The sequence below is a fragment of the Epinephelus fuscoguttatus genome, linkage group LG14, assembly GCF_011397635.1.
Source record: "Epinephelus fuscoguttatus linkage group LG14, E.fuscoguttatus.final_Chr_v1".
Classification (NCBI taxonomy): Eukaryota; Metazoa; Chordata; class Actinopteri; order Perciformes; family Serranidae; genus Epinephelus; species Epinephelus fuscoguttatus.
In genome coordinates, this window is record NC_064765.1 from 34,863,910 (window position 1) to 34,887,643 (window position 23,734).

Consider the following 23,734-nt stretch of genomic DNA (forward strand, 5'->3'; position numbering starts at 1 on the left):
TGTGCCATGTCTTCAGGCTAAGTCACTATGGCAAGCCGTTTTAACATTTAATCGCTAGACTGGATATTCATTACTGATATCTGCAACATAATTTTGCCTAGTCAAAACTCTTATTCAAGATATCTGTAATTAGATTTTGCCTAGTCAAAACTCTAATTGCAGATATCTGTAGTTAAGTTTTGACTACTAAGATTCAAACTATTTTTGCCATTCATGTGTATGGGGTTTGTCATTGTCATCAATTATATATTTGTCATTATTATTTAAACTGAATTGTGGATATCTGTAATTCCAGTTTGAGATATCTACAATTTAATTTTGACTAGTCATAATTCAAGTTCAAGATATCTTTAATTATCATCAATTGAAGATATCTACATGGTCCTTTCTAGATATCTTGAATTGATAGTCAGAATGACGTTGTAGATATCTTGAATTCGAATTATGACTAGTCAAAATAACGTTGTAGATATCCGCAACTGAATTGTGACTAGTCAAAATGACGTTGTAGATATCTGCAACGTCATTTTGACTAGTGAAAATGACGTTGCAGATATCTACAACGTCATTTTCACTAGTCATAATTCAGTTACAGATATCTATAATTCAGTTTTGACTAGTCAGAGTGACGTTACAGATATCTTAAATTAAAATTCATACTCGTCGCAATGACATTACTACTAGTCAAAATGACGTTATAGATATCTGTAATGGTAATTCCGGACAGTCGGACTTAGTGATTAAATGTTAAAACGGCTTGCCGTAAAGTCACTGCACCTAGTCTCACACAATGAACATGTATAAATACACAAATATTGTGTAGTAGTATACAAATCTGATTTTTCCAGTCAGCATTGCACTGGTAATTTGAATTGTCAAATATTTTCTATAGAGTAAACTTGGGTAGTTGGTGGTTTTAAGGTCCTCACAGGGCCCCTTTCTTTTAATCAGGTGGACAGATGGTATATTTACAAAAAGACTGTTCACTCTGTTAGACTTGTATGAACAGTAAAAAGACACAGCCAATTCTGTTTCATCAACAACAATACAAAAAACTGTTGTTTGCCAGGGTCAAAGATGGTTTGTGGGCGATCTGGATTCTTCATTTACCACCAGCTAGAAGTGACCAATTATTAAACTAATCACATGTTAATAAGTACAGATCCAGAGTCAGTTTATTTTGAAGTGGATACGTTGAAACTACTCCTTTCCATGAAAAACTTACTGTACATGTTCATATCATGCAGAGTCATCTGAGTTTTTGTTTCTGAATAGTCAAATGGTCCATTAATTAGTTCAGTTGTATTTCTATCTATGATACATTTATTTGTTCATATGTGTGTCAGGAGGATCTTCGGCGTCGTAGAGAGGAGGAGGGTCGGCAGCTGGACCTGAACGCCTCGCTCAGACTCAGGAAGCTCTCCCAGCATCCCCACGTCGGCATCGACAACCCCACATTCCTGCAAGACTCATACACACCGCAGCAACCAGCACTCAGCAGCCAGCACACACATCCGCTGCTGGGTAAGACACACACACACACACACACACACACACAGATGGGAGTAGAATTGCTGATCATTGATGCAGTAAAGCTCTCAGAGGGAAAGGAAAGAATAAAAAGATGGAGGTGAAAGGGACATAAAAACTTTGAAGATCATTTAAATTTGCAAAAAAGAAGGGATGAAGAAGAGGAAAAAGGAGTAAAGAGATGGAGAGAGTGAGAGAAAGCTGGCTTGGAGGGAAAGGAATGTAAGGAAAGACATGTCTGCCGTTAGGGAGGGAATTCCTCAGGGAGGGAGAGAGGGACCGGAGAGGCTCTTGAAGGCGACTTAATTAAAACTTTGTTATGGGTGGTAATGTTGACACACAAACAGGTACACACAATGTGGAACTGAAGTCTTGAGTAATAAATGAGATGCAGTCTGTCACATACACATTAATCTGAAGCCAGGTCAAGCAGACTTTCTTCTGCCATCATCATAAAGTAATCTCTGATTTGGAGCAGTTTTACCATCTTTTCTCTTGTGTAGGTATGGATGTCAGAGTCAGAAGTTCTTAATGTGAGTGCCTGTGTTTTTCTTGCAGAGTTAGAGGAGCTGCTGCTGTCACTGAAGCAGGTCCGGAGCTGCCTGTCCGACCAGCAGAGTCAGAATGACATAGAGCTGGTTCTTGCACTACTAAACAAGGTAATATAAAGGGAATATAGGAGATACAGAGAGCTCTGAGTCAATGTGTAATTGTGGTATTTTTCAAGACTTTCTGGCCTCCCACATAGAAGGGATTTACAAAGACAGAGCAGAGTTGTCACCACTGTCTGAGCTGGAGCATCCATGACAACATGGGCCTCACAACATTCCTGCAGTTGGAATGATAGGCCTCAGTAAGAGGAGGGGAGGCTGGCGGATACAGAAAGATATTTTTTATCTTTAGATAGGAGCTCTTGTGCCAGTATGAAACACTCTTAAGTTGGATATTTTTATGCCCACAGCTAACTAATAATTCTGTGTTTATCCTGGAATGTTTTGCCGTTTGTTAGGATCAAAAAGCCACGAATGGCCCTTTATCGCTTTTCGGGAAAGCTCTCCAGGTAACTGTGTAGGGGTACACTTAAGCAGCCACCATTGTGTCACCTGTCATCGTCTGCGTAATGACTCATGTTAAATTACATTTTAATAGAGCTGCAATCATTAGTTGTGTTAACGTTTATTCAATCTCAAAAACAAGAGTTAGGAACTATTTTAATACTTGATTAATAATGTTTCAAGCAAAGTTGCTAAACATTTTCTGATTTCTCTGTCATATATGACATTAAATTGAATGTCTTTTAGTTAACGACTTTTGGTTGGACAAGCAACAAGCTATCTGAAGAAGTCACCTCGGGCTCTGCCTGTGACATTACAGTGGGCATTGTTCACTGACACTGATTAATCATAAATGTTAGACTAATGGATTATGACGATAGTTGTTAGCTGCAGCCATATATCGTAGCTGATGACACACTACAGCTGTTTTCATGAACCCGTATTTGAGTTTGTTTTGTCAGACAACTTTGTGAATGTGAAACAGCAACATCTCAGTGCAGCTGTGCAGGAATTACTGTTGGTCAACAGGTAGCATTAATCAGCTCAGATCAAATCACTGTTTACTATGCTTGTTTAGTTGTCTGACAACAGAAACTCAAAAACATGTAGCTGTTTCACGTGGCTACATTTTACATTAACCAGACAGAGCTAAGGTAGGGCAGCAGGAGTGCGGCAGAACTTATGGCAGCAAATCTATAGAAGCATCCAAAAGCAGCTTCTGGTGTGGATGTGCCAGATAAATATAAATATATATATCAGAGGAAAAATTAGAGTAAAAAACAAACAAACTTGAAGACAGCGCTCTTGGGGGCGGGGAGATGCAGTGAGCTCACCTGCAGAGCTCACATGCATTGACAATGTACAATTACTCTCACTGCCAGACGGGGAAGACAAAAAGTTCAGGCTTGCGCTTTAAACCATAATTCTTATAAACTCAGTCTGTTGTGTCTAGAACAGCTGTATCCATTGAATTTTCAGTTTCAGTTTGATTAGCAGTGAGGTTGGCAAAATGTCTGTTCAGTCATTGTTGGTTAGGTATCAGTGCTCATCGTAGTATCCCCGTCCTTCTCTCATTTCTCAAATAACTGTCAATGATCAAAACAAGTTTTTCCAAGAAAAGCTAATGGAAAAGCTTCATGAATAGCATATAAACTGAAACACTTGTTTCATCAATCAGTGATGCACAGGAAGAAAAGTATAGACATTTGCACTTTGATTTCACTTTTAAAAAGTGTAAATAAAGACTTTGGGTTTAACAGTTAATTTACAATACAGTAAAAAAAAAAAAAAAAAGTATAAATGCCAAAGAAATTTCTATGATTATTTATTTTACTAAAACTGAAATTATAAACTATAATTTTTCTTTTTTTACTTTGAACAATGATTGAGCTACACCTTAGTGACCCTCCCTTTTTGTCTTTTTAACAGCATATTGAACAAAAACAGCTACTTATAAAATATAAAAAGTAGTGTTACTGTGATACAAAGAAAAGAAGCAATTCTGTTTCTGTAATTCCAGAAAAAATGACCTTTTTTAATTTAAAAAAAAAAAAAAAAAGCGTTTAAAGCCAATATAATGCTGGCTTTTTTATTTGTTTGTATGTTTGTTTGTTTTTACAAAGCAGGAGTTATGGTCTGGCTGAAATGGGTTCAAGAGGAATTATTGTAACAGGGCTCATTACATTTAGCATTCTTGTAAATGGAGGCGGCGGTAGCTCAGTCCATAGGGACTTGGGTTGGGAACCGGAGGGTCGCCTGTTCAAGTCCCCGTCTGGACCAAAATATGGAGCGTGGACTGGTGGCTGGAGAGGTGCCAGTTCGCCTCTTGGGCACTGCCGAGGTGCCCTTGAGCAAGGCACCAAACCCCCCAACCACTCGGGGCGCCCCACCAAGGGCAGCCCCCTCACTCTGACATCTCTCCAGTTTGTGCATGTATAGGTCCTGTTTGTGCATGTGTGTGTCTTTCGGACCTGTGTGTAATTGACAAGCAAGAGTGAAAACATTGAATTTCTCCTCAGGGGGATTAATAAAGGAAATAAACTTAAACTTAAACTAAAGCCTATACATTTTCCACTACAGAGTAAGGTCTCATATCTGCAGCTATAAACACCACAATGATTTATTTTTCCCTGTTAGAATCAGTCAGGAATGGCTGCCTAAATGCTGCGGGGTTAACGTTAGCTTGTAGCATGAGTCACACCTTGTTTTCACTTGGTTCCACTGATTGACACACTGGGGTGATGTCATTGTAAATGAGTGGACATGTTTGAAGTATTCCCACTGGTGTAACCTACATTCCTATAATTCAGAGTGAAACCAAAGTGGCTCCAAACATCATACCTGTAGGTTATCAGAGGATGTTCTATTTCTGGTCTGGCAATGGTGTTACTCTACATATTACAACGAGCTAGCTTAGTGTAGCTGCCTCCCAGTGTGTCTCATTGGAGTAGAATGGTTTGGTTTGGGGGTGGGAGGGGCAGACATGTTGCCTGTTATGACGTGTGGGCTGTGTTGTTGAGCACAGTGGCACTGAGATTATGTTTTACACAATGCAACCTGTATCTTTTGTTTTCCATATAATTTGGTTTGTAATGTGTACCTTGCACCAAATGTTTCAACATGAATGTGTGTATTGTTTCACCCCTAATGAATACGGGCATAGTGATGTGGAAGGGGTTCATGTATGTATGTACTGAATGTGTGAGCTCCAGTTGAAAGGAATCTGACAGAACATGCTGGTGTCTGTTTTCTCCTTTAGTCTGACTTCCAGTCAGCGCTGAAGATCCATAATGCCGTGGCCAACAGCATGCACCGACCCTCTCCTCCATACCCGCACACACACCAGGCACTTCAGCTGGCCATGGAGGTATATCCACATTAATTAATTATTAATTAATTTTATTTCAAAATGTCTTTTGCTTAATGCCTTGACTATTCTCTCATCTGACAGAAGGCTAACACACACACACACACAGACACACAGTGATGGTGTAGGTCAGCGAGTGTGTACCCTAATAACGAGGTTGGAGACAGAGCAGCTCTGTTCAGTATCAATTAGAGCTGAAACATGAGTGCTTACAGTATGTGCATGTAAACACATACACACATTCCTTACAGCCAACTCTTCTATTTTGTAATCATATTTTTGAACAATGGTCTGTTTCATTAATGATTCATTTTTCAGTTTTAGCTCAAATATGAGTTCATTCAGCAAAAAGGAAAAGCCACATCTGCTGGACAGCCTGAAATGTTGTAAAACAAAGCAGAGACTCTAACTCTGTAAAGTTAGATTATTTATGGGTGACTATCAGGTGACACCAGGTTGACTGTAACCATTTCAAGTAAAGCCAACATTCAGGATGCGAGTACAATCAGTGCTGCTATTATTTTTCTGCCACAGTGTTGAGTTGGCTAGCTGTAAGAGCTATTCATGGCTCATTTCAGTGGAATCTCATTAAAGAGCAGCACATTATTTCTGCTCCATGTTGGCATCTCCGCCCCCTGCCCTGCATTTGGCTTTAAAGCAGAAAAGCTTTCAGCGTTCATACTGCACTCCCAGAACCACGTTCCTTTGTCATTGATAATGAAGTGGAAAAGAAATGATAAAAATAAAAATAGTCACAGTGGGCAGCACGATTTTAGGAACTCAGAATACCTTACTGTAGTTCATGCCCAGCTTGTACCCTCTCTCCTCTTAGCTGCAGACTGAAACTATTTTAAATCCTGACCAATTTTGAAATTAAGGACAACTTTCACAAATCTTTTTGTCTTTTCATTCTCATATGACAGTACTAGTATATAGCAGAAGATATATAATGCAGACAATAGATGGTTCCTGCCACACTTTAACAAACTTTTGCTCCATCTAACCTAGAACATAACATTGTTATTCCAACATGTTATCTCCATGTGACTTTGGGCCTCATTACAAAAACTATTCCTACTGTTTGTCCTATCCTCCTATTACAGAAGCAGTACCACATTACCTTGCTGTGTCCTATCCTGTCTCAGACTTCCTCTCTTATATTAAAGCGACACTTACCTTTCTGGAAATTTTATGCTTTTCTTTGTTTAGGTTAAAATGCTATTAATAAGCTGATGGCACACTAAAATGTAAGTGAATTCCATCAGAGATAAAAACTCATAATTGTACCATTCTCATATGGTTCTAAGAAAAATCCGACCAATCATTGCATTCGGACTGAATGCAAGTATTGGCCCAGTGTCCTGTCTGACTTCCCCACATGGAGGCAACCGACTGACGTAACCGCTCACATAACATCTCTTCCCCCCCCTTTACTTTATATTATAAAACTCATCAGTCATCATTGACCCTGGATGAGTTTCAAAACTCCAGGGTTGCGTTTGACTGTGCAGGACAGGTAACGTTATATTTAGTTTACTTCTGATATAACATATAATGTTCTATGACAACACAGCATCCAGTTGCTAATGGCTAACATTAGCCTACAGTAGCGTAGCCTCTGAAACATTAACTTTACCTTCTCTGTATACCATACTATACTATACTATTCTCTTGGCATGTTACACTCGCTCTCCTCTTTCGTGTATCTAACATTACCTTGCCAACGCCTATGTCTATCATAGACGTGATGAGGACGTAATGGAGGAGGGGGGAGTAGGCTTTTGGAGGGAGTTGGAGTTGCAGGAGGAGGGGGATGGGACTTTGGAGGCAGGTGGGAGTTGTGGATGTTCATATTGTTTCTAAGTGCTGTGTGAAATACAAGAAAGGTAAGAGTAGCTTTAACTTAAAAAAAATAAAATCCCAACAATAAATGTAAATTCAGTTCTTAAATCAGCACTTGCGATGCCTATATCTATGTTTAGAATGTGCATGAGACTGCTTGTATCTTTGGTTAAAATGTACCTGTAGGCTACTCGAGATTGGCAAGCCATAATATTAACGATTCTTACTTTTCATTCAGTTTGTTTATATTACATTAGAGAAAATCGATTTATTGTGTTAGTCTTACTTAAAATACATTTGACATGTTAGTCCGACTGAAATTGTAATAAATCGAATTTCTCAAAGTTGGACTAACACACCCAGATTATGCAATTGGGAGTCAAATTACTCCTGCATGTACACAGTCAATTGAACCCAAACTGGCCTAGACACTCTGCATGCTTCACAGTTTCTGCCCCAGGTTTTGACCCGGAAGTCGAATAGCGTTAAATGAATTATAGAAGAAGAAGCTGGTAACAACATGGTGAAATCTACATTTAGAGACATGCATTTTTGGACAGACGAGGAGACACAGTTCATGCTGTGTCAGCTGAAAGAGTTAAATACTTTAAAGTATATGGACGGGAGGAAAACACAGAATGGCGAAGTGGCGGAACAGTTGGAAACCCCACCTTTTAGGGATGTTTAGGGTTTTTTTTGCTTTTTAAACGTCATCATATATTTTGAGTAGACTTTCAGTCATTATATTTTGGGGTTCATGTTGTTCCCCATCTTCATTGTCATTGCCATACAGACCTAACAACAGTGTGGCTGCCACTTTTGGGCAGTTCTTTGGAATTTAGGAGAGGTTCTATGCCATCCTCATGTGGGATCTGTTACTTGGAAATTGCTTCTTTGCGTGTGATGTCATACATTAGTGCGCTGTCCAGATGGAGGGCGAGCAACTGGAGGCAAAGTCTACCAACACTGCACAAATGCCTATGATTTGCACTGTTTACGGCTGTTCCAATTTAATAGAGAAAAAACAAAGGTCGCTTTTCGTCCAGAAAATTATAGGACATAAATGGGAGAAGTAAGAAAAAAAGTGTTGCTGAGAAACAGCAACAGATGTAGATCAAAAAGTCTGCTGATGTCAAACTTGGAGTTGGATGCACCTACAATTAGTCACGACCCAGATTTTTAAAAGCGTTTCACTGGACTTCTGGGAACACTTGACCCAGTAGGTAGGACATAGTAGCATGCAACGTGAACTCACAATTTCTCATCATACCTGCTGCCTGCAGGTTCATCAAACTTATTTATGTAGTCACTTTCCTCTATATCCAACTTACTTCCTGCCCTCCATCTGAATCATGTCATTATAGTCACATGATTGCAAACTATTCCCTAAGTTAGGAACAGACTATAGCTAAATTCCTTTCCTTAGATAAGATAAATGCAGTCAGGAGACACATTTCTGTAATGCTAACAGTCCTAAGTGTCATCCTAAACTGAGATAAGATAGATTTAGGACGTTTTCGTAATGAGGCCCCAGATTACTCCTTCGACTGTAATGAAAAGGAAACTCAGATCCTTGGAACCTGAGCCCAGCTTTAGATGAGTCCATAATTATTTTGTAGGAATTTTGCTTTGGGCAGTGCTATATAATGAGGCATATAATAACTTATTGCAAAATGACTGCGCTATGTTCAGAAATATCTGCAGTTGCTACGGTGATGATGTACTACTGCTATGCTAATACTTCTGGTGATGATGCCAATGATGTCTTATGTTGCCATGGATCCAGGCCAGGAATCTCATCCAGTCAAGTCAGAACAAAGAGGGACTCGAACTCTACAGCCTACTGTCAGACACACACATCCAGGTAGACACACACACACACACACACACACAAAGATGTATTAGCAAATGAACAAAAGAATCCTGTAGTGATTGTCATTGCTCCAATCCTTTTGCTGAGTTGTGTGTGTGTGTGTGTGTGTGTGTGTGTGTGTGTGTGTGTGTGCATGTGTGTGTATGTGTGTTTTGCAGTCACTGCTCCTGGCCCATGACAGCATAGCAGAGATGGAAATGCAGCCTGAGTCGTTGCCCACCCAAGGAGAAACACTGACCCAGTGGGGAGGAGAGACTGTCAAGATAGTTCGCATAGAGAAAGCCCAAGACATACCACTGGTAAGACTGATGTTCACTCAAAATCAATGAGAAGGCTCTTGTACAGAGCGCTGACATCCTGCTACATACTCAGTTTAGCTTTTATTCCGGTAGATTTAATCATTCAGTGTAATTACTGGCAGACGGATGGAGGGGGGGTTCTCTCTGTGGAGACTGCATGTCTTCCCACTGCCTCCTTGGTTTTCCTCCCACACTCAAGTTATGACCAAGCACTCTAAATTACCTGTACTGTACATGTGAATGTGTGAATGGTAATATGTCCATATATAGCAGTCCTGGGATATCCAGTTTGAGCTGGAATCAGCTCTGGCCCATCTGTTACCCTGTACTGGATAAATTGGTATAGATTATGGAGAGATTAATAAACAACACCCTCCATTAATCCACTGTGAGTCTGTTCATATTTCTAAATGGGCATCTACTACTGGCTAGCAGAATGGGAACACCTTGTTATTTTAACAAAAGGTAAAACACCAATTATTTACTTAACCATGCAAAAGCAATGTTTTAATTTACTTCACCTTTAAAGTAAATCCAGTGAAAAGAAATTGCTGGTACAGATAAAGGCCCTGTCAATCGAGTGGGCACCATTTTGCTTCAGTTAACATGATACAGGACAAAATAAAGCCAAATGTAAATACTGTCAGAAAAGAGTTGTAGCTTCAAAGGAAAGTACATATACATGTAAAACATATGGTGTAATTTGTCCTTACTGAATTGTGATATGGATTACAGAGGTCACATTGCTCCTGGTGTTATCAACACTTATGGCTTCCTGGAAGGCTGTGAAGCTTTGGCGCCTAAGTGGCTGAGACTCACAGGATGTGGGAAATATCAACAGTAGTCTAACTGAAGATAACTCAGACAAATACATTATCTGCCCTCCTTTAAATATAACGTGCTTTTTTTCTTTGCTCTCTGTAAAGCATTGTGAGCTTTCCTTTAGGATAAGTGCTTTGTAATGAATGTGTCTGTAGATCATTTTTTTTATTAGAATCTCTGATTATCTCCAGCAGCAGTACCAGCTCTTTCTTCCCTGGAGCCAATATACTGTATATAACATACTGTAAGTAACACAGGCCTGCAGTCATGTCCATGTATGTCCATTATTCCACTGTGTGTGTGTGTTCCGTAGGGGGCAACTGTCAGAAATGAAATGGACAGTGTTATCATCAGTCGTATTGTTCGGGGTGGAGCAGCTGAAAGGAGTGGACTTTTATCAGAAGGAGATGAAATACTGGAGATAAATGGCATAGAGATCAGAGGGAAAGATGTCAACCAAGTCTTTGATATTCTTGTGAGTATATCCACATGCACACAGTAAACACATTTCTTTACATTTCTGAGAGACACAATCACTTAGGGGTGTAACTGCACACAGGAGTCACAGTATGGTGCGAGTTCTGTACAGAGGAAAAACCAATAGGGATGCATCCATTTGTTTTCATTTATTTTAAAGAGACCGTAATGCATGTGTCAAAAACATACGCAATCCTCCTGCTGGGGACTCAGGTAACATTTTGCCCACTGGTGACTTTGATAAACTATTTTCATTATAAAAATAAGGAACATTTTAAATGCTCCTGTATAAGAGCTCTGATTGGGCCCAAAAATTCAGCCCTGACCCTGCGTGAACCCGCACAGTTTCTGTCCAAGCCCGACCCGAGCCCGAACCACAGCAACAGTTTTGGGCCTAAGGTTGATTAAAAACCCAAATTTCTACTGTAAAATATATATGTGCTATATTATATTATAAAAATATTGCATTTTATGTATTATACTATATATTTTTAAATTAAGGCATTTATTACAAGCTAAGGGCCAACACGCTACCTTGCACCACTTCTCCCTCTTCTCCTCACTTAAATCGTCTGTCGTCTTGTGCACACCATTTTTCGGCAGGGCTGGCTGTGGCCCTCAGTGCGTCTAGTGCACACGGTGGTCCATGGCGATGCAGTGTGTAAGTGATGCTCTGCTTTTTGCTGCATGTTACACACATCTCTACCACTGCTAGAGAGGCAGAAGCAAACACCAATCACCTTGCACAAATCCAGCGGTCAGGTCGGACCCAGTGAAGCTCAGGCAGAGAGTCAGAGCTCTACTCTGTATAACACTGCATTAACACTTTCCCAAAAGGCAAAGGGTCACAACGGGCTATAAAAATGAAAAGCATCTCTTATGCTATGAAACTGAAAATATAAAACAAATAAAATAATGAAAAAGAGAACTTGTAATTGTTTTGTCGTTTCCTGCCTTTGCGTCAATAGTTTGCTTTAAAGCAGCAGCGAGAGGGAGTTGGAATCCAGTTGTTTTTTTGGTTTTTTTTCCCCCTCTTCCTGGTGATTGGTGCATCTGGGTGATGCTGTTGAATGTGTGTTAGCATGCTTGATGTGTTTACATTCACATCGCCTACAGTGGTGGAGCAAAGTTTACACCGTCTTTGTCTTCTACACATCTCTCTCTCCGGTGCAGTTGAAGTTGACCGGAAACTTGCCGTTTCATTTGCGCTCACCATAGTGTGACTGACTCACATGCCAGTCAGCTTGTTTCTCTAACCACCTGTTGCCATTGGCGTACAGCTAAGTGTCCAGGCAGAACTGTTTTGGAGACTCCACATTATGTGCATCAGTCTGCATACTGTGTATGCTGCGTGCACTGGACCGTGACCATACTGTGACAGTTCAGCACAAATACACAAACCATGACAGCCCTACCATCACTGGTAACATAGAGTGATTAATGTAATAAATAAGAATTTTAGTTTTAGTTATTATACTACAGTTAACAAATATAAATGTTCACATACATTTTTAAGCTTTCTAAATGTTATGTAGACATTTTACGCTCCAACATCCACATTGCTCTTCCATCCCACTGATTCTTGATTTGTGTCAAGATGATAATTTGTAGAACAAAAGGACAGTCTGACAAAACTGATAAATAACACATGCTTTTCTTTGGCCCTCTCTCTGTCAGGCGGACATGCACGGCCTCCTGACCTTTGTGCTTATTCCCAGCACTCAGAGCAAACCTCCTCCTGTCAAAGAATCTGTGGTGAGTGCTGAGTTGTCAACATCTGACGGCGTGAGGTTGAACAAAAATTCTGTCAAACAACAGATCAAAAACTGTTGACAGAAATGAGGTTGGAAAATGTTCAAATATTTGCTGTTGGAAATGTAAACTGGATCCAAACCCAGTCTCATAAACCTGTCTGTGTCTCTCCACGTCACTGGTGTTTCTCTTCTTTCTCTCCTCCAGGTTCATGTGAAGGCACATTTTGACTATGACCCATCAGATGACCCGTATGTGCCGTGCAGAGAGCTGGGCTTGTCTTTCCAGAAAGGAGATATTCTCCACATTATCAGCCAGTCAGACCCCAACTGGTGGCAGGCCTACAGGGATGGAGATGAGGACAACCAGCCCTTAGCTGGACTGGTACCAGGTATTTCTGTCTGTGTCTTTGTGTTGAGTGTTTTTGAGAGAGCATTTGAATACTGCTCAGTTGAAGTCTTAGAGGCAAATGCATAAGATGGCTGGCTGTGACTCTCCTCCGCATGAACCTGTGTTCACTCTATTGCATGATGTGATTGCTGTTTATTTTTTTGTCATATACTCTTTTTCTCCCAGGGAAGAGTTTCCAGCAGCAGAGAGAAGCAATGAAACAGACCATAGAAGAAGACAAGGAGCCTGAGAAGTCAGGTCAGTTGCTCTACTCTCTACACTATAGCCAGTTTAAGGTTATAGTTTGAGTATAGAATACTGTGTATTATTTATATTACAGATAACGTGCAGTATGTAGTTTGTATTATAATTTATTTGATGTCTTAAGGGACTGCAGGAAATATCTTGTTCAGTTGAGGGAGTTTAAGTGTCCAGTTTTCCATTTCCACTGTAACTGCATTTCTCATGCCAAAATAAATAATAATAGATGTAGTAAAAAGACATGTTCCAGTCAATGCAATAAGCCTTGTAAGTCCAAAGTGTGTATTAAATTGTGTGTTTGTTAACAGGGAAGCTGTGGTGCGCAAAGAAGAACAAAAGGAAGAGAAAGAAGCTGCTGTACAATGCTCACAGGAATGATGGTATGACTTCCTGTCTTTCTCTGACTCTCACCAAACTTGAATCAAATGTAATTGTGACACAACTTTCATGTGCATATAAACTTGTGCTACGTAGTCACACATCTGCATGACAGTGTATTCATGGATGAGCAACTGTGACAAAAAAGACTGAAGAAAATAGACTGAATTAGGCATGAATGGGTATCATGTTTTTTTTTTTTTTTATTTTAATGGACAACATATTTCTCTGAACAAGAATGTAAACTAGTCTCAGTTCTCTTCTTTTGTGGAAATGGAGGAGAAACTGGTGGAGTTGTGGAGGGAACAAGAGTCCGTGTTTATATCTGTGTGTCTGATCCACCAACCAGCACTTATTTTAAAAAAAATCTGAATTTTTGAAATGATACGCCTCTCATTCCCACAGTCTCCTACCACTAAAATATTGCAGCTAACCAATAGAGGATGGCAGCGAGTTGAGGCGCAAAATCCAAAATCTTTATGGATTATATTGATGCTCAATTAACAAAAATACTGTCAACATACAATGCCTTTTATGTTGTGTTTCTAGAGTTATACATTTTTGCGGACATGTAAGGAATTTGTCATATTTGTCATTTTCCACCAGGAGTAGGATGGGAAATAATCTCAAAAGGAATCTAGCTGTAGTCTCGCAAATAGTGACCTGTCAAATAGTGACGTCTTCTCATGGTGTGTTCACACCAAACACGATACGAGTGTTTCTTGCAGTGAGATTACATTGTAAGTTGATGCAAAGATGCAAATAGACACTAATTTGTGGTATTTGCATCTTTGCATCATTTCGCAAGATGAAATTTGAGCGAGAAATTTGCGCGACACTGTGTCATAAAAGCCTATCTGTGTTGAGAGCTAGTTGAGATTCTCTTGACGTTACAGAGAATCAGAACGAACAATGAACAAACAAAGTCGTCATCTGTAGCCACCCAGAGTGTTACCACTCTACATCAGTAATGTACAGAGACAGAACAAAAAAGGAAAGAGCTTAGAGACAAGTAAACAAAGCCATAGCACTAATTGGTAGGTTCTGAAAATGTGTATTTGTGACCTGTATAAGCTGTTTTGTTGAGTAGCCTCTTAGCAAAATGCTCTCAATAATGTAAGTTGGTCTTTCATTGGGGAAAGTAAACAATATAAGGGGCAAAGTGTTGATAAACAAACGTGACATTATGAAAAATAATTAAGTGTGTTGCTGTCTTTGTTCACACGGTTTCAGAGCACTGAGCCTCTGTGTTTACATCATTTGATTCCAGCAATTGATTGTATTTTACTGCAAACCGAGTTAGCTACTTTCCCCAGTGCATTAATACAAGCATTAGCACAGCTGAATAATCCCCAGCCGCAAAATACTCCACAAACTGTCCAGCATTCATATATACTTGAGTAATGCAACGCAAAAATTTGATCCGCTCTCGGTGTGAACACACCATCACAGATTATCTTTTGGGCCTTGTAACTTTGATTTGGTTGTTTCTTTCCATTTGCCCAGATATTGATAATGAGGAGATTCTCACCTATGAGGAGATGGCTCTATACCACCAACCAGCCAATAGGAAGCGGCCGATTGCTCTGATTGGTCCAACCAGCTGCGGGCAGGCAGAGCTTCGACAGAGACTGCTCAACAGTCAACAAGAACGGTTTGCTGGAGCTGTACCCCGTAAGACTCGTGCACACACACATACACACACACACACACACAGTACACATGCTTTATGTGTTTGTGGATCTACTGACGTGTATGTGTGTGCCTTTGTGTGTTGTAGACACCACGCGGAGCCGTCGAGATGGTGAGCTGAGTGGTCGAGATTACCACTTTGTGTCTCGTCAGACCTTTGAGGCAGAATTGGCAGCAGGTAACGTTTCATGTTAGTGAATATTCTGACATATAGAAATGGATCATTTGACATGACATTCTCCAGTCAGTGTCACACTTTGCTTGTTCTTTGTCGCTGATGTGGCAGAATGCTTGTAGCAGATTTAACAATTAATCTGTAGTTAATATCAAAATATGCAACAGTAACTAATAACTCAAAATAATGTATCAAAAACACATAAAAGAAGACCAAAGATGGAGAGTGAGGGCACTCAACTTCAGCCATCAGAGACAATTATTCAATTAGTTTATTAAATAACGGCTTCTAATCTTCTTGACCTAGTGTACAGTGACTCAATATTTACACACACACAAAACACAGGATTAAGTTTCTTTACAAATGAAATGTTTATTAAATTAACACTAAATAATTTTACTAGACAGACAAGTAAATGAAAGGGGCCAATTTTGCCCCAAATGTTTTCATATTTAAATAGGTGCAAATAGCACACAAGCACAGAGACACTATTGGCTTGGCAGTGCAGATATTGGTGCATTTCACCCTTTGCAGTTCTGTGAGAATTACAGGGTTTCTTTTTGTGTTACTTGTGCAGGTTACTAGTATTTACAGAACTATCACTGTCTGCCCGTATAACCTCAATTCATTCCTCGCCTCATAACATTGTAATGACACTTAGAGGATTTCTTCAGTGTCCATAAGTGTCCACATATAGGTAAAAGAACCCACACAATTGTATATTGTCTTATTTTAAGATAAGATAATCCTTTATTTGTCACACACTGGGGAAATTTGCAGCATTACAGCAGGAAAGGGATACTGCAGACAGTAGAAAAACACACAAAGCAATATAAAAGTATGTATGGGTAGAAAGAAGCACAGACCAGTATATTAAGTAAACTGTACACAGGGCAAAAAATAATGAAACAGTATAAAAACACAAAGCAATATAATCAGGGAGCAGCAAAACGAAGCAGAATATAATAAAGAGATAGACTGAAAGACTAATTCTTTTGATAAACAATTTCAAGCCTGGAAAAAATACAATAATGGTGTGCCTTTCTAAGACATGTAGTGACAGTATCATAAGCCTGTAACCACAGTGAGTGAGAGAAACAGCCAAGGTTCAAAGGTTTAAGTGTAATTTTCAGATGGGAAGGAGAAATCAAATGTCACAACAAGTAATTACTAACACACCCAATGCTGTAAATGTTGTATAACTTTGTAAAGGAATACTTGGATGTCTTGGATCTGCACTTGTCATAGTCTGAGGAAATGATTCTATATCAACACCTCCCCGTGTGTTTTTCCCAGGAAAGCTGATCGAGTCTGGCGAGTTTGAGAAGAACCTGTACGGGACAAGTACAGACTCAGTGAGACAGGTCATCAACACTGGAAAAATCTGTGTGCTCTGTCTGCACACACAGGTTGGTACTCTCACACACACTGACTGAGCAGAATGTTGGTTAAGGTTATGTTGAATCCTTATGTGTTTTGTGTGTGTGTGTGTGTGTTCACAGGCTCTAAAGGTGCTGAGGAGTTCAGACTTAAAGCCTTACATCATCTTCATAGCTCCGCCCTCCCAGGAAAGACTCCGAGCTCTGTTGGCTAAAGACAACAAGAACCCCAAGGTTCCTGTCTTACTGTCTACACTGTCTGTTTGCACTTGGTCAAAGATAAATATCAGTGGTGTTAACATCTTTATGTGTGCCTCAGTAATATCTGTGTGTGTGTGTGTGTGTGTGTGTGTGTGTGTGTGTGTGTGTGTGTGTGTGTGTGTGTATCTGTGTTGCATAGCCCGAGGAGCTGCGGGACATCATTGAGAAAGCGCGGGAGATGGAGCAGAGCTGCGGTCACCTGTTCGACGCTGTCATCGTCAACACGGACCAGGACAAAGCCTACAACGAGCTGCTACGACTCATCAACAAACTGGACACTGAACCCCAGTGGGTGCCCTGCTCCTGGCTGCGTTGAACACACACACACACATTCACACACCAATCATAGAGCGACAGTGGAGTACACATCTATAGAGACTCAACCAACTGGAACCTGAAATAACTGTGCGAGAGTTACAACCAACTATTAGGGTTACTGTTTGGAGAAAACTGACATGAGATTTTGAGAGTTGCAATGTTGTGATATAAAGCTGACTTTTTATGGGAAAACATCACAATATTAAAGGTACACTATGCAGGATTTTCCTCAAAACAATAGAGATTCAAACAAAAGTAATCTTCTGTATTTGGAGCTGGACGGTTCATTAGGTGTGCTGTTGGAATATATATAGCCTACCATTCAGTTACTCATTACGCCACACTCACAGAGCAGAGCTTGGACACAGACGTAGCAGCAGAACACAAGCGCAGTGAAAGTGAAACTTAACCATTGTGCAGGGTGTAGAGGTTTGCTTTCACTTCGAAGCAACTGCTCCTCTTATCTGTTGATCTGATCTGATCAGCTCTGATGGAATGGAATGGTCAGTTATCCACCCTTGACTCAAAACTCTCCAAACTGCTGCTGAGGAAAAAAGAAGAGTTCCACCTGTTTACAAACCCTAACCAACAACCCCTGCATTGTGTACCTTTACAACATAAAGTTGTCGTTGTAGTTGAAAAAGTCATAATATTATAAGATAAATTCATGATTTTATGGGAAAAAACTATAAAGATAATGTAATTTAATGAGGAAAATTAGAACATTCATTCATTTTCATTCATTAGTCACTTATTGTGATAAGGGTCATGGGGGAGCTGGAGCTGACATTGGGCGAGTGCTGACACGTAGAGACAGACAACCATTCACGCTCACATTCACACCTATAGGCAAAGTATAGTCACCAATTAACCTGCATGTCTTTGGACTGTGGGAGGAAGCCAGAGAAAACCCACGCTGACACAGGGAGAACATGCAGAGTGGAGTCTTTCAAATAATAACATTATGAAAAAATTTGTTCACAAGAAAGTCAGACTATAGTGAGAATAAGTTGTAAAAGACAACTCTTAATGTAATCAGATTAAGTTGTAAATTTACTTGAAAAATTCCAAAATAAAATTAGGGATTAAGTTGTGATTTCACTTGAAAAAAAAGGTCATAATATTCTAGAGAAAGGTTTTTTTTTTGTTTTTTTTTTTAACAAAATGATATTATCAGTTTGCATAGATTAGATTGCATATGCATGTTAATTTATCTGTCTCTTTTCTATGAGAGGCATCAGCATCTCTATCAGAATGAGTTTAGTCATGAGCAGAACATTAATCTTCACTCAGTACACACCACACTACTCTGACAGTTGATTGTGTCTGCCTTTCATCACAAAGCCTACTGGATTATATTCTTCTCTGATGCTGAGAACACTTCGGCGTAGCTGTCTGGAGGAAGAGTCCCAACTCCAGCAGCTACCTCCAACACATCCAGTTTTATGACTTACACTTCATGTAACTGGTTTCAGTTCATTTCAGTATCCTGCAAGATGTGATATTAATGTGCTTACTGGTGGAACCTGTAACTTCAGGTCATCACATTCCCTCATTTGACACATAAAAGACTGCCCTCATCTGTTTGCTATGGCTGACTATGAAAATAAGATCTTATAATTCTACAACTTCAGTTTGAATGATATTAGAATTAGTTCTAAAATTACAGTATTATCCCATAATATTAGGACTCTTTCTTGTAAATCTTTATCTTAATTCTGTTACTCTATTCATAACATGGAACATTTTGTTCTCAAAGTAACCTTTTTCTCTTGATATTACTTCTCAAAATATGACTGTATTTCTAGTACAATTAGGACTATATCTCAAAAAAGCACAACTCTGTCCTTACAACTTTATTCTTGTCATTTTATGACTCTTTTCTGTAAAATCTGGTTTTTTGAATGATGACTTTTTTGTAATTCTACAACTTTAATTATAATATACAACACTGTATTTTCTTCGTAAAAATTATGACTTTATATCTGTTAGATTTTTCCAGTAAAATCACAATTTATTTGTTGAAACATTACAACTTCTTGTAATTATAACTTTATTCTCATAACATTGTGACTTTTTTCTCAGAATCTCAGGTTAGTGTTTTTCTTAACATTGACCCTAATACTCTGTTGTACTGCAGAAACTAGATACTCAGCATCTTTTAGAATGTATTCACCTGTTGGCACTGGTAATGACACACACATGCAATCTAAACTTTTGTGCATTGCGTGTTCTTAAAGGGAGAAAACCCTCAACTAAGTGATCTTACATCGTGCCTAACTGGTCCTAAGTGTTTGTATCCAGCAGTGACACTTATATGTCTTTTTCTTATCATCACAATTCTTAGTGAGACCAAAATATGGACCTGGAAAATACTTTTTTTTTCTTTTTTTTTTTTTTCATTTTGTGTGTTTTATTGTAAGAGTTGTTCTGTCTCAGAAAAGCGGGGCCTCATTCGCGAAGCATCGTCTGCCTTTATCCTGTGATTATTTCAACCAGTCTGATTAAAACTGTTTCAGTTACGACAGTCAAATTACCTTAACTTTTTGCAGTGCCGAGAATCCATGTAAACATTCGATTTATAGGTATTCAAGCTTCTAAGTGTTTTTTATTAAATGACTCAGGCTTGGTGTAGAGATGAGGCCCCTAGTGAGGAGTAAATGTGAAAATCACACACACAGACACTAAGTACTCATTTAAATCCACACTGAGCCACAGCATCTACTGCTATGAAGAACCCTCACTAACACACACACACACACACACACACACACACACACACACACACACACACACACACACAGTCCTGTATGTACACATCACAGCAGTGCATTAGATGCTGACTTTCCTCTGGACTGGAAGTCTGCTGATGTATGGCCTGAAGCTGCAGCCTACTGACTGACTGACTGACTGACTGACTGGTTTTTGACTGGCTCTCTTGTTAAAATGCACACTATTACAATAAACACTAAAATAATGAACACAGCACTTGATACTTCCTGTTTTATTCACTCTGTTTTTTTTCTGACTGACCTCTGACTGTCTCGTCAGCCGACCCTTTCTGTCCTGTCTGATCACATTTGAGTAGAATCGACCTCTGAGCCCTGAGGGCTGAGCAGGTAAACAAACGTGATAAGTTGTAGTTTTTAGTCGTGTTCCTGATCGGCACATGATGCTGAATTTATTATATATTTAGTGTGTGGTTGCGTGGGAATGAATGTGTACGAGTGTGTGTGTGAGCGCCTGTCTTTGAAGACAGTTAAGTATTATTATAATGACCTGAAGTAGACCTGACAAAATATACTGTTATCACTGGGTAGAGCATTTATATATTTGATATATTGAAAATAGATTTATGAAGTCCAGAATGCACCATTAGGATTACAGGTTTCACCTTTCGTCTCAACTGCCATTGGTCCAGGAGTGGGGGTGGGGCTAAGTGGAATTAACTGTATTGAATGTAAAGTTAATTGACACCACTTGTTGTTTATCGGACATCACTTCTTCCTGAGTAAATCTGCTTTTTGTATGAATATTCACAATGAATAAATAAAGAAATAGATGATTGATAGAAAATGTCTGACTTTGTGTTTTTTGTTTAAAGGAATACTTCACCCCCAGAATTTGTATATCAGTTACTCACACTGTTACGTTGAGTCTGTGATGAAAACTTTGTTTGTCTAGCGTGCCTCCACCTGAACGAAGAATCAAAAAAAAACAACATTTTTTTGGGATGACCTAGAGTGACAGGGGCAGCAAAACTATATCAAAACATCAGTTAACAAATGCTCACACAACTTATGCAGTATAATCAAAGAGTCATTTATCCAGTTGTTTGCTCAGCACTTCCCAAACACATGCATTTTTGCTAAAAACAATTGTTTTAGAACACTCCCATATGAACAGTGGTATATTTTGTAAGTCCTGAGTGTACAACTGGATATATGAGATTACACTGCATGGGTTGTGTCAGGTTCTGCCAGTGGACATTGACGTAGTTTTTGTGAATGGCTTTATCAGTAATGTCAATGTCAATGTCATCAATTTCTGTTTTTGGATTCTTCGTTCAATGTTGAGGCATGTAAGAAAAACAATGTTTTCTTTCATGAACTGAACACAACACAAGGTGAGCAATTGATAGACAAATGGTCATTTTGGGGTTGAAGTATCCTGTTAAGGTTTTCTCAAGTACCAATTTTTCAAAAGCAGACCTGGGGCCGTATTCGTAAACATTCTGAGTATGCTCTCCAAGAGCTCCTAACTTATCCTAATGTTTTTTTTTTACTAAGGAGTCCTAGCTTAGGAGTGATTTAGAAAAGTTCTCAGAGCAAATCTGAGCAAGTAAGGGACAGAAACTTTGACCTTAGTGAGGTGGTGTGGGTGACCCCTTTGCAAGGTCTGGCACATTCTTCTAACGTATGTGATTGGTTGTCCTTCTGTGAGCCTGTAAGGTGTGGACACTCAGTAGAAATGAAATGAACTGCATCACAATATGAGACTGTAAGACTGTTGACCAGTCCCATGCACAGTCATTTTCAGGTGCAGGTGCTCAAGCATAATTATAACTTTAAATAATAAAGCTATATACAGTAACAAATTTTGCTTACTTCCATATTTGATTTAGTACCCACTCATTTTGTTTAAAAATTCTGAGGGACACATATTAAGTGGGGGGATCTGGGGGTCCTGTGTTCTAGTGAATTTTTCTGCATCAATTTATGGTGGAAATGTATTTATTTATGTAAAGGAAAACAAAATTCAGGTGGCATGTGACAAAACAAAATAAAAATAGAATATAATGCAGTAAGACTCTCAGGCATTCTGTCCCGCTTTCAAATATTTATTCTCCTGCAGACTGACTTATTGGCACACGTTTTATTGTGTATAAATGAAGGACTGTGAAGTTTAGTTAAAGTTTAGTTTAAGCTACAAACATGGCTCTTATCTTCTGGCCTTGAATGCGAGCTTTATTTTAAATTTTCTTTTGTTGTCACTTTCCCATCAAAACCCTTTAATTTAACCTGCCATCCAGCTGAATGCTTTATTTCTTGTTGGTTCAGAAATAAAAATAAATTCATGTTTTTTTTAAATACAGCCCAAGAATTTATAGACAATAAAGTCTGTATACAGGAAAACCGCTGTGATTTCATCAGTCACATACTAATACTTAAAAGTATCCTCTAAATAAGATTTCAGTATTCTGAAAGAATCCCAGAGAAGCGACACCTGCAGCAACAGATTTCACCTCAGGACCTCTCTGAAGGGCTAACATGCTTTGTTTCTGCCAACCCCGCAGCAGTGGGTTGCTGAGCTTCCCTGTTGGACTCCAGCCTGCTACTCCAAACTGGGGATGTGCCGACTGACGTCTACTGTATGTAATATACTGTCAATGGATATGTACCCCATATAACCCCACTTCAAAAAATTGGAACTATCCCTTTAATGTTTCCATCCCACACTGTAATAAGCATTAGTCTGTCGTCCATGAGTAGATGCACACTTCCTTCTGCATGTTGATATGGATGACGGGTGTAGGTAGAAAGAAAATACCTCCTGCTCACAACAAGGTCGGTGGATTATCTTGAGTAACCGGGTCATGATTTCTGGGAAGAAACATTGTTGCTGAGTGTTTCAAATATATCTTTGATTGCCACAAGCCGAGTGCCATCTAGTTCCATTATATTGGAGAGAATGCCGACATTTCTATGGCCAATATCTCCGGTACTCAGCAACTCATACCAAAAAAATCTAGATCGATAAATAGCACTACAGGTAAGAGGAAGAATATGTTTTTGATTTGGGGGTGAACTGTCCCTTTAAGTTTCAAACCCATCATACAGTTTAATGAAAACCGAAACGTCAATGTAAAGTCAGAAATATTTCTTTAAAAAGTTGAAGGATACAGAAATACAACTTCTGCTATTAGTGTGATAAAGGATATTGGAGGTTTCAGCCGCCTTCTCAAGTGTGAAACAACTAGTAGCTTTGAAACACTAGCTGCTACAAAGCTTAACACTCATGCAGGATACACATACTGACAGACTGGTTTCTTGCAGGATGTGTAGTAACATAAGGGAGCCACAGAGGGGCGCTGTTCTACAGATTACTCTTGCCGTGTATGATAACTTCACTTACAAAAGAGCTTTGTTTCCAGCTTTGTTACAGAGCTGTGCCTTTTATTTTGAAACTTGTGTTGGCTACATGTTTGGTCTGGTTCTGGACATGAAGCTGGTGAACTTGCCTCTCTCCTGTCTGATCATGCCAAGTGAAAAGCACTCTGGATTTGGGTGTAATCTTCAAGAGATCCACCCTTCACTCCTCCACATGTAATCCTGTCAGACTGCACTGAGATCAGCATCTAAAT

At 39.3% G+C, this 23,734-nt stretch overlaps 1 protein-coding gene across 1 annotated transcript in view; it reads left to right on the forward strand.

Moving 5' to 3' along the window:
* The window catches only part of pals1a (protein associated with LIN7 1, MAGUK p55 family member a), a 42,318-nt gene extending 21,391 nt beyond the window's left edge, over positions 1–20,927 (forward strand). The window contains exons 3-17 of the mRNA XM_049596263.1: positions 1,347–1,524; positions 2,089–2,189; positions 5,344–5,451; positions 9,080–9,157; positions 9,325–9,465; positions 10,601–10,762; positions 12,442–12,519; positions 12,724–12,907; positions 13,093–13,164; positions 13,476–13,547; positions 15,052–15,219; positions 15,326–15,415; positions 16,709–16,821; positions 16,915–17,025; positions 17,192–20,927. Of these exons, the coding sequence (XP_049452220.1) occupies positions 1,347–1,524; positions 2,089–2,189; positions 5,344–5,451; positions 9,080–9,157; positions 9,325–9,465; positions 10,601–10,762; positions 12,442–12,519; positions 12,724–12,907; positions 13,093–13,164; positions 13,476–13,547; positions 15,052–15,219; positions 15,326–15,415; positions 16,709–16,821; positions 16,915–17,025; positions 17,192–17,368 (1,833 nt within the window). The 3' untranslated portion in view covers positions 17,369–20,927. The remainder of the gene's footprint in view (positions 1–1,346; positions 1,525–2,088; positions 2,190–5,343; positions 5,452–9,079; positions 9,158–9,324; positions 9,466–10,600; positions 10,763–12,441; positions 12,520–12,723; positions 12,908–13,092; positions 13,165–13,475; positions 13,548–15,051; positions 15,220–15,325; positions 15,416–16,708; positions 16,822–16,914; positions 17,026–17,191) is intronic.
* The last annotated feature ends 2,807 nt before the right edge of the window (positions 20,928–23,734 follow it).